The sequence below is a fragment of the Grammomys surdaster genome, unplaced genomic scaffold (assembly GCF_004785775.1).
Source record: "Grammomys surdaster isolate TR1022 unplaced genomic scaffold, NIH_TR_1.0 259, whole genome shotgun sequence".
Classification (NCBI taxonomy): Eukaryota; Metazoa; Chordata; class Mammalia; order Rodentia; family Muridae; genus Grammomys; species Grammomys surdaster.
Genome location: NW_021604700.1, coordinates 2386314 through 2400783, shown reverse-complemented (window position 1 = coordinate 2400783; position 14470 = coordinate 2386314). Strand labels below are relative to the sequence as shown.

The window sequence follows — 14470 nt, the reverse complement described above, 5'->3', positions numbered from 1 at the left end:
CTCTCTCTCTCTCTCTCTCTCTCTCTCTCTCTCTCTCTCTCTCTCTCCTGCTCCTGGCTGGTTTTGTATGTCACCTTGACACAGTTAGAGTCATCAGAAAGGAAGGAGCCTCAGTTGAGGAAATGCCTCCATGAGATCCAGTCGTAAGGTCTTTTCTCAATTAGTGACCGACCAATGTGGGAGGACCCAACCCATTGTGGTAGTGCCATCCTTAGGCTGGTGGTCCTAGGTTCTATAGGAAGGCAGGCTGAGTAAGCAAGCAATCCAATAAGCAGGACCCCCGACATCTCAAAAAAAGGTTACAGAACCAAAACATCAGAATACTTGTGTTTCATACCCTTCCTAGTTATGCTTCTGTTATGACTTGTGCTTTGAGAACTCAGAAAAATGAGGATCCGGGTCTTGCTTATAATGAACAGCAATATGGAAATGTAAACCAAATAAAGCCTTTTCTTCCCAACTTCCTTTTTGATCATGGTGTTTCATCAAAGCAATAAAACCCTTACTAAGATCCCCACCCCACCCCTATCCCTGCTCTCATTTTTTTTTTTTAAGACAAGATCTCGCTATATAGCCCTGACTGGCCTTGAACTCACATTGTACTTGAACTCACATTGTAGTTGAACTCACATTGTAGACCTGTCAGGTCTCACGGTTTCCCTACTTTTGACTGCATATGTTTTGCAGCATATTATAGCCAAGTAAAATGAGGATTTAACTTTGATGACCTCCAGCGTGAGGAGTTGAAAGTTAAATCTATGTAGAGCCTCGGCCTGAGTGCCCTGCACTAGCTAAGTAGCGGGTACAGGAAGTAGTTTCTTTCTGTTAGTCTCCTGACATTAGAGGCTGTTTGTTACACAGCACAAGCAGCCTCTCTCTGCTGATAAAAACATCATGAGCAGAAACTGAACATAGTTCCAAAGTAGATGGCTCCCTACATGCTTACGCCTTGAAAAACCCAGAGAAGAAGCATCTTTTAAAAATATCCTTAACTTATAATTGTCAGTAGGATTTGGTAACACTGTAGCTTGTTTCTTTTAATTACCAACATAGTGACTTAATGACTTTGTTCTAAATTTGTTGATATACAATTAAATCTGTTCCGAGCTATTTCCTGTGGCTGTTTGAGTTACAAGATTGTTTTAAATGTTTCCCGTCTGCCTTAAAAAGCAACTGCATGAAAAGCATTGGGATGCCTTAGAATTGCTCTGCCCCCCTTCACAGTTGTTTGCTGTAAGATGAGATGCGTGGCAGGGTTTTTCATTTGTGGGGAAAGAATTGCAAAAAACAAAACAAAAAACAAAAATACCGCTGAGACTTCACATGTTCACTTCATCACCTCTAAATGACTTTAACAAAATAGTAATAAATCTAGAAAGCTCTGTTCCTAAGTAATGACAGTGGACATTTGGGGCTTCATGTTATTGTTCTGATGCTGGTTGGGCCACGTTTAAGAGCTGCAGCTGGCGGAGTGGACATGTCAGTACGCCAACATGCAGTAATTCTGGGGAAGTGAATGTGGTTCAGCTCATCACAAGCCTGCAGAAAACAAACTATTTTAAAAAGAGATAGTGTTCTTTTCCATCTCCATATTACGTGAGAATTCAAATATTTAATGTCACAGGAGGTGGGTTTTACAGGTGGTTGCATTCTATGAAATATACCCTTCTGAGATGAAATGGTTATCTTGTATTTGCATATATTCCTATTTTTCAAATGTGCTTATGTGCCCCAAATTTTATTGATTATGGGACTTGCCAGAGTGTTTTTTTTTCCTAGTTCCCATGGGTTTTCTCTCTTTTTCTTTTTTCTTTTTTTTTCTTTTTTTTGGTTTTTTGGTTTTTTGAGACAGGGTTTCTCTGTGTAGCCCTGGCTGTCCTGGAACTCACTCTGTAGACCAGGCTGGCCTCGAACTTAGAAATCCATCCCATGGGTTTTCTGAAATGAAGTGATTCAGATATGAAGACAGACAGACAGACAGACAGACAGACAGACAGGAGTTTGGGAGAGACACCACCTACAGGACAAACCCTTTAAGCTTTCTTGTCAGGTGTCTTTGTGTTATTTCTCCCCACAGGCAGCTGTAGTAGTTCCAGGAACTATTACTTCGCTCAAGACTTCACAGTCTGACCACTGGGATTTCTAAGGTAGAGAGAACACCTGCAGCTCTACACTTTAAGCCAAACTAGAAAAGAGACCCTCACAGCTACCGCTGTCAGTCCAAGCGAGATAAGAGACAAAGAGGTAACAGAGAAAAAAAATGTCCCATCCTTCTGCATTAAAGCTCTTAGCAGGTTAATTTCTGTGAGCATCCTGAGCAGATGCTGCCTCCTTCAGCATGGAGGAGGTGAGGGGAGAGAGAATGTTAGGAAAGTCATTGGCCCTTCTGGGTATTTTCTCCTTCCCTCCACTCCTCTGGGAGTTGCCAGCAGGTGGAGAAGCTCTTGGCAGCTGCCTTAATACAGTTGCTTTGGCTGTCTTCAGCAACTGAGAAAGGAATGATAAGTTTACTCTGACGTGACTGTATGCTCTGTTCCTAAAGAAAGAAATTATCCCAGGCAAAGGAAAACTTCATTATTTAAATAAGCTTGTCACTACCTGACAGTAGTTTGCAAGCAGTTTTTGAAAAATGGATGCTTCTTCCAGCTGATGGAGCCATTGAGCGTGGTTAAGGGGTCTCTGTGATAATGCTAAGGTATCTGCACAGAGCCTCAGATATTGTGAAGGGCAAATGGGGGAAATCCAAAATATGAAGGCATCTTTACTCTGAAATGAAGTGCTCAGATTTGTAAAGAATCACCAAGGTCTCCTTTTTCAGCTGCAGACTCCTTGGCCTGTGCAGCCTCTTTTCAGGGTGTTCTGCATGGGCCTGTAGTCTGTGTTCTAGCAAGCATCCCAGAAGGTTGGGATGCCAGTGTGGACAGAGGAAGACCCATAGCTTCTGCCCCGTCCCTGTTGTCCCCAGCTGAGGTAGGAGAGTACTTAGTTTTTAAAGGCAAGTTAACATTGAACCCTTTTTGTCTTCTAAGGGAAAGAACCTCTTGGTTTTCTCTTCCTCTTCCCAGTTTCATTCCTAGTGCAGGTGTCTGTGGCTCTCGGCACACTGTCAGGTTAACGCCGCTGCCAGAGGTGAACACGGGTCTCCAGCCCTCCCAACAACCTCTTCAGCCATTTTTGTTTTCTGTCCCATCCCCTCTAAAGCAAGGCAAAGCACTTCACATCTCCTGACAGACAAACCCTGATGTACAAGTTAATTATGTTTCTAAACAAATATAAAACTGGCTTCCTTTGATAAATGCAGCCAACCAGTAAATATATCAGTTCTCTGTGTGGCGAGGCACAGAGTATCCTGGGAGATTACATAGGAAAAAATAAGAACAAAGTCTTAAAAATTGAATAGTAAAGTTTCCAGTGAGACATCACTGCACGGCCGCTTGAATAGGAGTAATTCAGTAACTGGCAGATGTTAAAATGGGAATGTGGAGAACTGGACCCATCATGCATTGCAGATGGGAATGTAAACCATGCAACCCCTTTATAAAATAGTGTGTTGATACGTTCAATAGGGAAACAATCCCACTCCCAGGAATCTCCCCAAGAGAAATTAAAACATATTGGTATATACACAAGAATGCTCATGGCATTGTTATTTATAAAGCCACAGACTGAAAACAATCTAAATTGTCCATTGAGTGATAGCTAGATGAGCAAAATATGGTATATTGATACACTGAGCTGTTACTTTTAAATTAAATGAAATTCTGATGTATGCTGCATGTGAGTAAATCTAAGTGAAAAATGCTGAAGCTAGAAACTATCCATTGTGTGATGTCATTTATATGAATATAGAAAGTGTAGGCTTATAGAGACAATGATGATTGTTCCGATCTACAGATGAAAATGAGGATTATGTACAAATGACTCGGGAGATGTTTTTGGAATAATGGAAACATTAAAACTCAACTATGATAATCTATACACTGAACAACCATTATACTGTAGACGTTTTATGAAATGGTAATTTACCACATGAGGCTATTAATTTTATTTACATCAAGTATGCACCATGGTCAGATACTCAGTAAGCTTTTTCTGTGAGAGAGAAAGGAACAGAGGCCACGAGTGGTCTGCACAGCCCTTGGGCTCCCCAGACCAGGGCACCCTCACCAGGAACACACAGATGAGACTATCTGACCTTGGGTTTTCACCTTCCCAGCTGAGCTAATTGAGCCCCTTTTTTTTTGTAACAAATTACCGAGCTTCCAGTATTTCCTCATAGCAACAGAAGCAACAACAGTAGCGTGTATTGGCCACCCCGTCATGACTCACGGTAGACAGCTAATTTCCATTTTCACTTAAGAATGCGCTCAGTGAAGCAATATAAATTTAATTTTATTAAATCCTGTGCTTGGAGGCATATCTTTTTGACAGCCTGGTGGTACAGTAAGAGATCTGCATAAAACATTTCCTTTGCCTACCCAAGGACAGTGTTCTCATGGAGAAGAGCGCTTCCGCCGTTGATGGAGGTGTTAGCTGAGTTAGCACCCCTTCCTTCTAATGGAATGCCATAGCTCCTTAAAGCAGAGATGCCTAGCAGGCAGACCGCTGATGCTCAGACCTGGGAATCTGGCATGTCATTTTCTCTAAAATGATTGAAAACAGATTCCCACTTCAAGGAAAGTAACTGACAGGAGTCTGTTTTTGTTTTTGCTGGTGATAAAATTCAGACCTTAACCGAAAGCTGTAATGTTGAAAAGCTTTGTATTCACCGTTATGAACGTGACAACATTCAAGAGATGGCTGATGATATGGGTAGAGATTTCAACAAATGCATTTTTCAAAATGATGTGAACGAAGTGTCAGAATTTGAAGACTATAGATAGAAGTGGTGATTCTAAACATTTGAGAACTTGTGGCTTAGTGATCCACAGTGTGAACTCTGGTGTCAGGCTGCCTGCGTGTAAATTCCAGTCTCACCACTCATTACTTATGTAACTCAGTTAAGTTCTTCATCTCTCAATGCCTCAGTTTGCTAATCTATAAAATGGGAATTAAATGACTAGGAATAGCGGTGTACACTGTAATCTCATCATGCTAAAGGTGAGGAAGAAGGCAATGATGTCTCAGGAATGAAAAAAGGAAGAATAATAAAATGGCTTGTGACTCGGAAAGGTGTTGTAGGTGTGAAAGTGAGTTAGTGGATGTAAATAATTATGAACAATAAATAAGTGTATATATATATATATATATATATATATATATATTCCTTAGAATACTATCTTACTCAAAATAAGTCCTCTATAACTTGTTAACTTGTTGGTAAATCGTAATTTATAAAATAAAGATACAAATGCATAGTAGAAAGTTTTGCCATTGAGCCTGTCATTTGGGGGTTGTTCATAATGTAACAATTATATATTATATTTAACATATATTGAATATAACAGATATAAGTATGTATAATAGAGTTTTGTTGTTGTTGTTGTTTTTGGTTTTTTGAGGCAGGGTTTCTCTGTGTAGCCCTGGCTGTCCTGAAACTCACTCTGTAGACCAGGCTGGCCTCGAACTCAGAAATCCCCCTGCCTCTGCCTCCCAAGTGCTGGGATTAAAGGCGTCCGCCATCACTGCCTGGCGTATAATAGGTTTTTAAGGGGGAGTTGGAGAGGTACTATAACTATGTCGGACAGTTTAGTAAGTGAAATATAAATAGGTTACAGTCGTGTGACTTGCCTCTGTGATGTTGAAAATGATGATTATCATTCGAGCTCTAGGAACTTGGAGATTGTATGACGAGAGGGAAGTGGCAGATCATACGTGCACACTTATCAGTGTTAAAGAAAACATACAGCTTCTAGGAGAAAGTATCCAGCTTGGCAGAAACCTATGTCTTCCACCCTACCAGGAGGCTTCCTCTCAGCTCTTCTCTAAGACTTACAGACAGGCGGGTCTTTTGCTGGGACTTTTGCTCTGCTATCCTGTGCTGAACACTCTGTATGATGTTTGAGGCCCTCATCAGGGAAGCATACCCCAGTGGTAGCAGTGGACCTGGGCTCTGGGCTCTGGGCTGCTGTGTTAGTTTGCTCATTCTTCCGCCTGCCTTGCTCAAGACCCAGTAACTATGGGTTTCCCTGTGTACCCCAGCACAGGAAACAGTGTAAAGCCCACATTTGTTTTGAAATTTATTCTGTTTATCACTGGGGCGTGACCAACACAGCGTGCACGTGGAGGGAGCTTTGGGAGTTAGTTTTCTCCTTGCACTGTCCTTCTGGGGATGGAACAAAAATCATCACGCTTGTGCAGTAAACACTTTTAGTCACTGAACCGTCATTGTACCAACTTTAGTTTATTCTTCTTAAATGTTCATAAATACATTATTTTACTATAAAGAAGGTAAGGTGACCTGTGAGAAAATGGTAATTGTTTTCTTTCCCCAGAACATGAGATTATCATATTTCAGAGTGCTAATATTACACAGGCCCATTTGTGTTTGATGGTAACAACCAGTATAAAGGTTGGTGGAATTTCACTGACTGAAAATGGCGGCTCTCTTCAGAAAAATGGGGACACAAAAGAATCCATTTGGGGTCTGTGGGTTTCATGTCATCCAGGTTACTCCACATGAAGTGAATCTGGTGAGCTAGTCCACTGTGCTACTTAGCTCCTAAATTAAATAGTGGTCTCTTCAATTTTGGCCACAATCCAAGTTTCTTAAGGATGAACAGCCTCCGTTAATGAGGTTTAGCATGTCCTATCCACTTTAAGGGTATGCCTTTCAAGCACTGTGTTCAGCACTTTGCATATGTATGTCTCTGAAGCACAGGATGGATGTCTTTTTGAGACAATATACTTACTGCTACACCTGTACTTAAATACTTGAATATTTCTTTCCCATGCAGCTGCTCTGCTGGAAGTACATAATCTTGTCAAGCTAAAAGCCGAAGGCTTTTATTGATCCAGTAGAACCTAGTCCCAAAATTTACTGTAAGTGAAGCTATTATTAGCCATTCGTAGTCCTACCCTTGTCCCAGCTAGTGTCTTCCTCACACGCTTTGTCTTCGTGTCTTACACTGCACAGTTCATCTGGACAGGTAGACAATGCCTGTGATTATCCTGGTCCCCTCTTCCTGACACCGGAACCTTTTGTCCATTCTCTCCCTATTAGAAATCAGTAATTTAAACGCTAGCTGCATGCTGTCGTCTAAACAGAGTGGTTGCCTGTTACAAAGACAACTCTTTTCATTACAGTACTTCCTGTTCAGATGTCTGGCGAGTTCCGCCTGTATTGTGTAACACCTTTGCAAGGACCTCTGTCTTTGTGAGGTTTACAGCTTCGGTAGAGGGGCTCTAGTAGCTCAGAGAGTTGGTGACGGAAAATGCCTGCTATCGTATGACCGCACATTCTCATCTTGACTCTTATGCTTGTGCTTGCGTTTCAGGAAAAAAGTGCCAGCTCGAACACCAGGCTTAAAACTAATAAAGAAATCCCTGGATTAGTCCATCAACCCAGAGCAAAGTAAGTTCTCCTTTCTGTTTTCCTCGTATTGTCTTTAAAACTCCATTTTTGCCTCCCAGGTAATCAACGTTTATTATAAAGCTTTAGGAATTGAGACAGTAAAAGAAAAACAAACAAACAACAACAAAAATCAATAAAAAAACATAGTCTCAGAGCATCCTCAGTGCGTATCAAAGCTGACAGTTTCAGGCCAGTTAGTGAAGTAAATAAAAAAGAGGGATAGCTTTGTAGCTCTCATGTTGGTGGGGGTGGGGAGGCGCAGTTAATTAAGATATAAAATATATGCAAATCTTATGGAAATTTACTAATTAATGGCTGCATTAAGCTTATGAACGTGTCTTCATCAGAATATACTGTAGGGGTCACAAAGCAGAGGGTGACATACAAATGACACTGTAGATTTTCCAGAATATAGAAAATAATTCTACAAATAAAATTGCAAAACCCAGAGAATAGGCTAACACATGAACACACATTTGACTGAAGAGGAAGCCCGAGTGGCCAGTCTATTCAAAAAGCATGTTGTTTTATTCCATTAGATTCTCAAAAACTTGTAAGTCTGACAATATAAAAGTTAGCTAGAATATGAATAACTGATGCTCTCAACCCCTGCTGTGGGTTACACTGCATCGCAACTTGGGGGAAGCCGGTTTCTTAGCTAGTAAAGTTGAAGCTGGGCAAACTTCACCCTCCAGCACCACCAGTGGCAGGTTTTATGCCCTTGAGGAACATTTCACATTAGTGCTAGGAGATGTTTTGGAATGTTCATAGCAGCAGTTTAGATGAGCTTTTAGAAGAAAAACCAGTGTCCATCAGTAATGTAATGGGTAACAGTTCCGAGATGTCTGTGAAAATGAATGGAGTGGGTACGTACGTGTTACACACATCAGGGCGGGGCACGCTCAGAACGGTAAGTAGCAGGTTGATCCTTCAAACTCAAAGACATAAATAAGCAATATTTTGCCTACAAGTATAAAGCAAAGTAACAACAACAACAACCAAAAGCCAAGTAATAAAGCATTGAGTCGAAATGCTGACTCCTGACTGGAGAGACACAGTTGAGCCAGAGGCTCTCTTCTAATCTGGGTGTTAATTACATGATTGTTGCTAATAATATGTAATTTTAAGAGGTCTTTAACTTGAAAAGTTAAGTTGTACATGTCCTCGGTGACATGGGTACTTGAAGATATTATGGCTTACCGACATATGAACACTCTCATTTTACTAAAATCAATGTCCTGGCCATGGTCATACATGACTGCAATCCTTGCACTTAGGAACAGAGGCAGGAGGATTGCCACATGTTCCTGGCCAGTCTGCTCAGAGTTCCAGGCAAACCAAACTACAAAGCTGTCTTAAAAGAACTTTATAAAATTATTCACTAAAAAAAAAATAAATAAATTTTGAAACATTTTCTAGTTTGTTCTAGGACTCATTCCATGTTGGTGATAAAATCATTGTCCCATGAGACTATTGTTGTGTCTCTTGAGAGGCTGTTAATCGTCACTGTAGTATCCACTTAAGGCCAGGTTAATTCCCAGGAATGCAAGTACGTTTAGCAGTCACCTCCTCCACGTTCTGACTGTTATATCAAGACCATAGCAGAAGAGACATGTCATTGTTGGGCCTTCCTTGAAAACCTGAGATTAAAGCAACCTGCTTTGTGTGGTGGCTGTCCTTGGTCGTCAGCTTGGCTACGTCTGGAATTAGCTAAAACCTAAATGGCAGGGCACACCTGTGAGGGGTTTCCTTTTCCTTAAATCATTGAAGTGAGAGGATCCACTTCTAATCCAGATCCTGGAGGTGGGAAGATAAACTTTTAATTCAGATCTTTTGATGTGGCAAGATCTCCCTCTAATCCGGGCCTCGTCTTCTGGACGCCTGTATAAAGGACGTAGTAGAAGGAAGCTGTGGCTCTCTGTCTGCTTGCCCTCACCCTCTAAGGCCATTCCTTCGCTGGCGTTAGAACCTACTCTTCAGGATTTCAGCGTATACTGAAAACCAGCTGAGATCTTACCCTCTTGGACTGAACAACTACTGGGTTCTTGAACTTTCCGTTCATAGGCAACCATTGTTGAATTAGCTGGACCACAGCCTGTAAGCCATTCTAAGGATTCCTCTTCTTTCATGTATGTATGTATGTATGTATGTATGTATGTATGTATGTATATGTATACATATATATGTACACATATATACATGCACATACATACCCACACAGACATTCAGTCTCTAAGTTCTGTTCTTTTAGAGAACCCTGACTAATACAGCCCAGTGTCTGTGGGTGTCTAGGGCTTGGCCCATATGGAAATTTGGCCAAGTTTCTTTAGCAGGTTGGGGAAGGACTAAGAGATTTGATGCATACTTTAATGAAAAATGAACAGTGTAAATGTACTTAGGATTTGCTGTGTTAGAGTAATGGCACAGCTGATTGCCTCCCACTCAGGGCCATGCTACTTGTCACCAGGCCATGCCCAGGCAGCCTCTCTGATGATAGTCACTGTTGTGCACTTGGTCTGTCTTTGGAGACCACAAGACTCCTGGTAACACAGCCAATCACTTTCCATGCACACACCTGGAGTGGGCTGGTTTTTAGGGAAGTGTCCCTTAGATCTGAGCTCTAGGAGATAGCTGCATGGATGAGCACTGCTCCGTCCTGCTAGAGAGAGAGACTGCTCCATCCTGCTAGAGAGAGAGACTGCTCCATCCTGCTAGAGAGAGAGACTTCCATCCTGCTAGAGAGAACACTGTCAGTGTTGATACCTGGAAACTCCTTGATTTGTAGAGGGAAACCAGACTACAGCTTTCAGACATGTATATTAAATGGACTCATATGCTTTCTTGAAAAATCACATTTTCTACACATCAGCATGCACGTATAGGGTGAGGGTGTGTGTGTGTGTGTGTGTGTTTTAAGTTGCAAGTGCAATCTTGTGTGTTTGGAATGCCTTGAGAATGAAAGAATGAGGGATAAAAGGACAAATGCCCTTAAATGGGACTGCATACATGGAATACAAGATGTTTACCCAAGGAAAGATGGGGCTGCAGTTTAGCCAAGAGCCCTGCAGCAATGCGCAGTGCTGCATGACCCATGGCAACTGGATATTAATCCTACATTACATGGAGCACTCTATAAATTTTAAAAATACAACCCAAGTGAATAATTGGCTTTTTAGCACATTCAGAGACACTGCCAGGTAAAAGGCAAGAGAGGGTTTCTCTGGCAGAGGGACACACAGCCGGGAGCAAAGCCCGAGTCAGCTATAGTTTGTAATCAAGGGTCTCATCATTAGTTTGAGTTTCATGGGTACTTATATTGGGTTTTTCGGTTGATTGGTTGGTTTTCAAACAAAGTAATTCAGTAAATAAAAGAAGCTATGTATGAACCACCACTGGGAGTGTGTCAGAAGGATTAGAATTAGAACAAACAAACAAAAAACCACCACAGCAACAGGGACATCTCCTGTGTAAATCTGATTTCCATCACTGAGACAAAATCCCTAAGAGGAGACACCTGAAGAAAGGAAGCTTCGTTTGCTTCATAGTCTACTGCTCTGTTGTTCCTTGGCCTCTGATGAAGCAAAACCATCCCGGCCAGGAGCATGTGGTACAACAAAACTGCTTACCCCGAGGCAGCCGGGAAGCTCGAGGCAGGAGACAGAGACAGAGACAAAGTGCCTCCTTCACGAGCTTCCCCCACTGGCCTCCAGCCAAAGCCTCCTCATTTTGAGGAGTCCACAACCTGTCAGTAACCCATTAAACTGTAACTCTTGTCAGTGATGAGCTTAATGGTCCAGTGCCCCACCCCCAAAGACCCTCTTCTCTGAGCTTAACTGCACTGAATCCTAAGCCTTCAAGGCATAGCCTTTAGGAGGTCATTATCAGATTCAAACCATATTATAGCTTTACATTTTGTGGCTGAAGTTTTCCTTGTTTGGAAACTGTATATGTCACTAGAAATGAAAGCCGAATGCCTTTAGCTCTGGAGCCCATTTTGCCATCATTCCTTCATTGGATTGCTTTGCTTTAGGATTCTGCAGTCCCACCTAGCTGAGAAGCAACAGAAAGAAAAGCCTCTGAGGGTACAAGGTGATTTTACAGAACTTTTGCAGGGCTTGGGGCATTCGCTGAGATTTGTTAGTTAATGCAGATACCAGTATATAGCCTTTTATAAAATGTGGGTCTGGTGAATATTATCCCCACATATTCATGCTATATAAACTTGTGTGCAGTGCAGCAGCCCCTTCCCAGTATGTAGAGAGGAAGGATATGAAAATCAGCGGCTTTTGCCTCTCTACCCAGCTCACAGCCATCCAGTTGTGCCTCAGGAAAACAAGATGCTTAGAATAGAGTGGTACCCAGGGACTGATCCTCACAGGGCAGTTTGTACTCTAAAATCAGGTAAATCACGCTGCTGTGTTGGTAGGATCTCCACATGGTAAGGGGAGAGTCCATGTGTATCCATGCAGCCTGTCTCATCAGGGTAAAATTTCTATGAGATTTTGTTCTCTAAAAAAATCTCTGAAGAATTCTCTCTGGAATGAACCCATGGAAAACAGAGTATGCCTTCTTCTGTCTACCTCGCTAAAAGTGAGTGATGGACAGGTAACTAGGACCTTCAAGGGAACATTTGTTCCTCTGGCAAAATGTGCTACAGCCCTCTGGCAGAAGCATGTGTCTGAAAGAGCTTGTGTCCTGCATGAGATTTTGACAATAACAAGCCCCCTTTCTGTTCACTCAGTTCCACCAACTACAGGAAGCATAACGTATTTCAAGAGTGAATCTGCCTGGTATGTAAAGGCAGAGGCAGCACTTCTGTCAGTGGACAAACTAAAAGCACTGAGGTTTTTGTGCTTGTGTCTCCACACACATCCTTAGGTCAGCGGCCTTCACCTTCAGCCTCAAGTTCTTGATACAAAACCCATAATAAGTTCCCTGTGACCACAGTGATGGTGGGCACACTTGCAGAGTTAAGATATTCCCCTTTCGCCCTCCGTGCACAGGAACAGACTGCTCACCAGACGTTGCTGGTTTTGTGTTGTAATCAATAAATAAAGATGTGAATGGAGTTGGCAGCAGCTGTTGCTGGTTAGCAGAAAGCCTGCTTAGGTATGAAGAGGAGTCTGCGGTCAGGCACCTGCCTTACCCGTGTGACCAGCCACACCGCCTCTGCGAGGGGTCAAGAGTCACGTGAGTTTAAATAGCACTCCATCAGCTAATTAACAGCTATTTATTGCCTTAATGCTGTTACATTGTTAAGAAATACAACCACGGGACTGGAGAGATGGCTCAGCAGTTAAGAGCACTGACTGCTCTTCCAGAGGTCCCGAGTTCAATTCCCAGCAACTACATGGTGGCTCACAACCATCTGTAATGGGATCTGATGCCCTCTTCTGGTGTGCGTGAAGACAGCTACAGTGTACTCATATATATTAAATAAATACTTTTAAAAAAGGAAGGAAGGAAAGGAAGGAAGGAAGGAAGACAAAGTTTGCACCATAAACACCAAAACCTAAAAACACCATTTTCATGGAGTCTCTAGGACATTCCTCTACACAGACATGTGTCTCTTCTGTTATCTATATGAAGATAGACACCTGTTTTAATGTCTTTGCTCCCTGGGACCTACAACTGCTAAGAGCCTAGCCAAGGACAAAAACCAAAGTATGCCCATGCGGCATACATGGGTGCCTGAAGGTTCATGTTCTGTGCCCTCGGGAAGCCTGGGAGTCTTGCCTTCACTGCAGAGACATCTGAAAAGCTAGGCTGTGCTGTTCCAAAGCCTGGCATAAAGTAGCTTCCGGGAAGGAAGCTGACAGAAGGATCATGCCCTCTCACAAGAGACAGATAGAGAACAGTCTCAGGATCAGGCACAGAACTAAAGTGCTGAGGCTGCAGGTGATTGGCTGACAGCCAACCAGCCCTGTCCATGCTGGTGGCCCTGGGGATCACAGTATCACAGGAAAGTGTGATGATTTAAGACTGCCAGCATGGCCTTTAGTCAACAAGGGAACACACTACTAGTCAGCAAGGGAACACGCTTATAGTGAACCCTTAGCGTGTACAGTTGGCCAGGTTTGCCTCCAGAGTAGCTCATACAAACAGAATGTCCTGACGTTTAAGAGGGTAAAGTTGTGAGCAAGCTGGGAAAACTCACTGGCTTTTCTGCTCAGGATTCTGCAGAGAAGGCTGTTTACTGTTCTCATCGACCCATATTTTTGCCCTGCCTTTTAAACCTGCTACGAAAGACGGCCCAGTTCCCAAGTAGAACCTTACCTTTGTTTGAGCGATTTCGTAAAGGTTGTGGAAATGACACACTGGGTGTGAAAGTGCTTTGTAAACTGTGAACTGATTAGCGGTGTAGCTGGTTTTACGTTGTTTTTGCCTTCTATAGCACAGCTGATGTCAGGTGCTCACAGATTTTAAGTCTTGGCCTTACACCTAGAGGAGAGCTTCTCATGGGAGTCTTGTTTGTGGAAAGCTGCTGGGCTTCAGGACACTTATCTCCCCCTTTGGCTCTAAGGTGTGAGGTGTTATGTTATTCTAATGGAAAATCCCATGCTTCTCCGTACACTTCGCCTAAAGCGAAGAATCCATCCTAGGCCTGCCCTCCACCCTCATCCCCAGATACTGCAACCAATGTAGTGTGTGTCTCTCACCCAGTGCCCTTCACCTCCACGGAATATTGACAGGCTGGAAGGACCTCCTTAGCACCTCGTGGTCCCATGTGCCACACCTTTCCCATCCATGATCCCTGTTCTCTTTCTGTGCTGTTCCCATGACAACACCAGCCATCTAACTAAAGTAGAACAGAGCAAGCAAGCGCATGGGCTTAGGGCTACTCAAAGGCTCTGCTTACCTTACCTCATGCTCCAGTGGAATTTTGGTGACTTAAAGGTGCAGAAACTAGTTAGGGGCAATGTCAGGCTGCCTTTCTGTCCCCTGCCCTTGCATCTC

At 42.7% G+C, this 14470-nt stretch overlaps 1 protein-coding gene across 2 annotated transcripts in view; it reads left to right on the top strand.

Annotated features, from left to right (window-relative positions):
• Positions 1-14470, top strand: part of CUNH1orf21 (chromosome unknown C1orf21 homolog) — a 202717-nt gene that overhangs the window by 165243 nt on the left and 23004 nt on the right. For both annotated transcript variants that reach the window (XM_028775755.1, XM_028775754.1), the window contains one exon: positions 7437-7513. In XM_028775755.1, coding sequence (XP_028631588.1) covers positions 7437-7513 — 77 coding nt within the window. The remainder of the gene's footprint in view (positions 1-7436; positions 7514-14470) is intronic.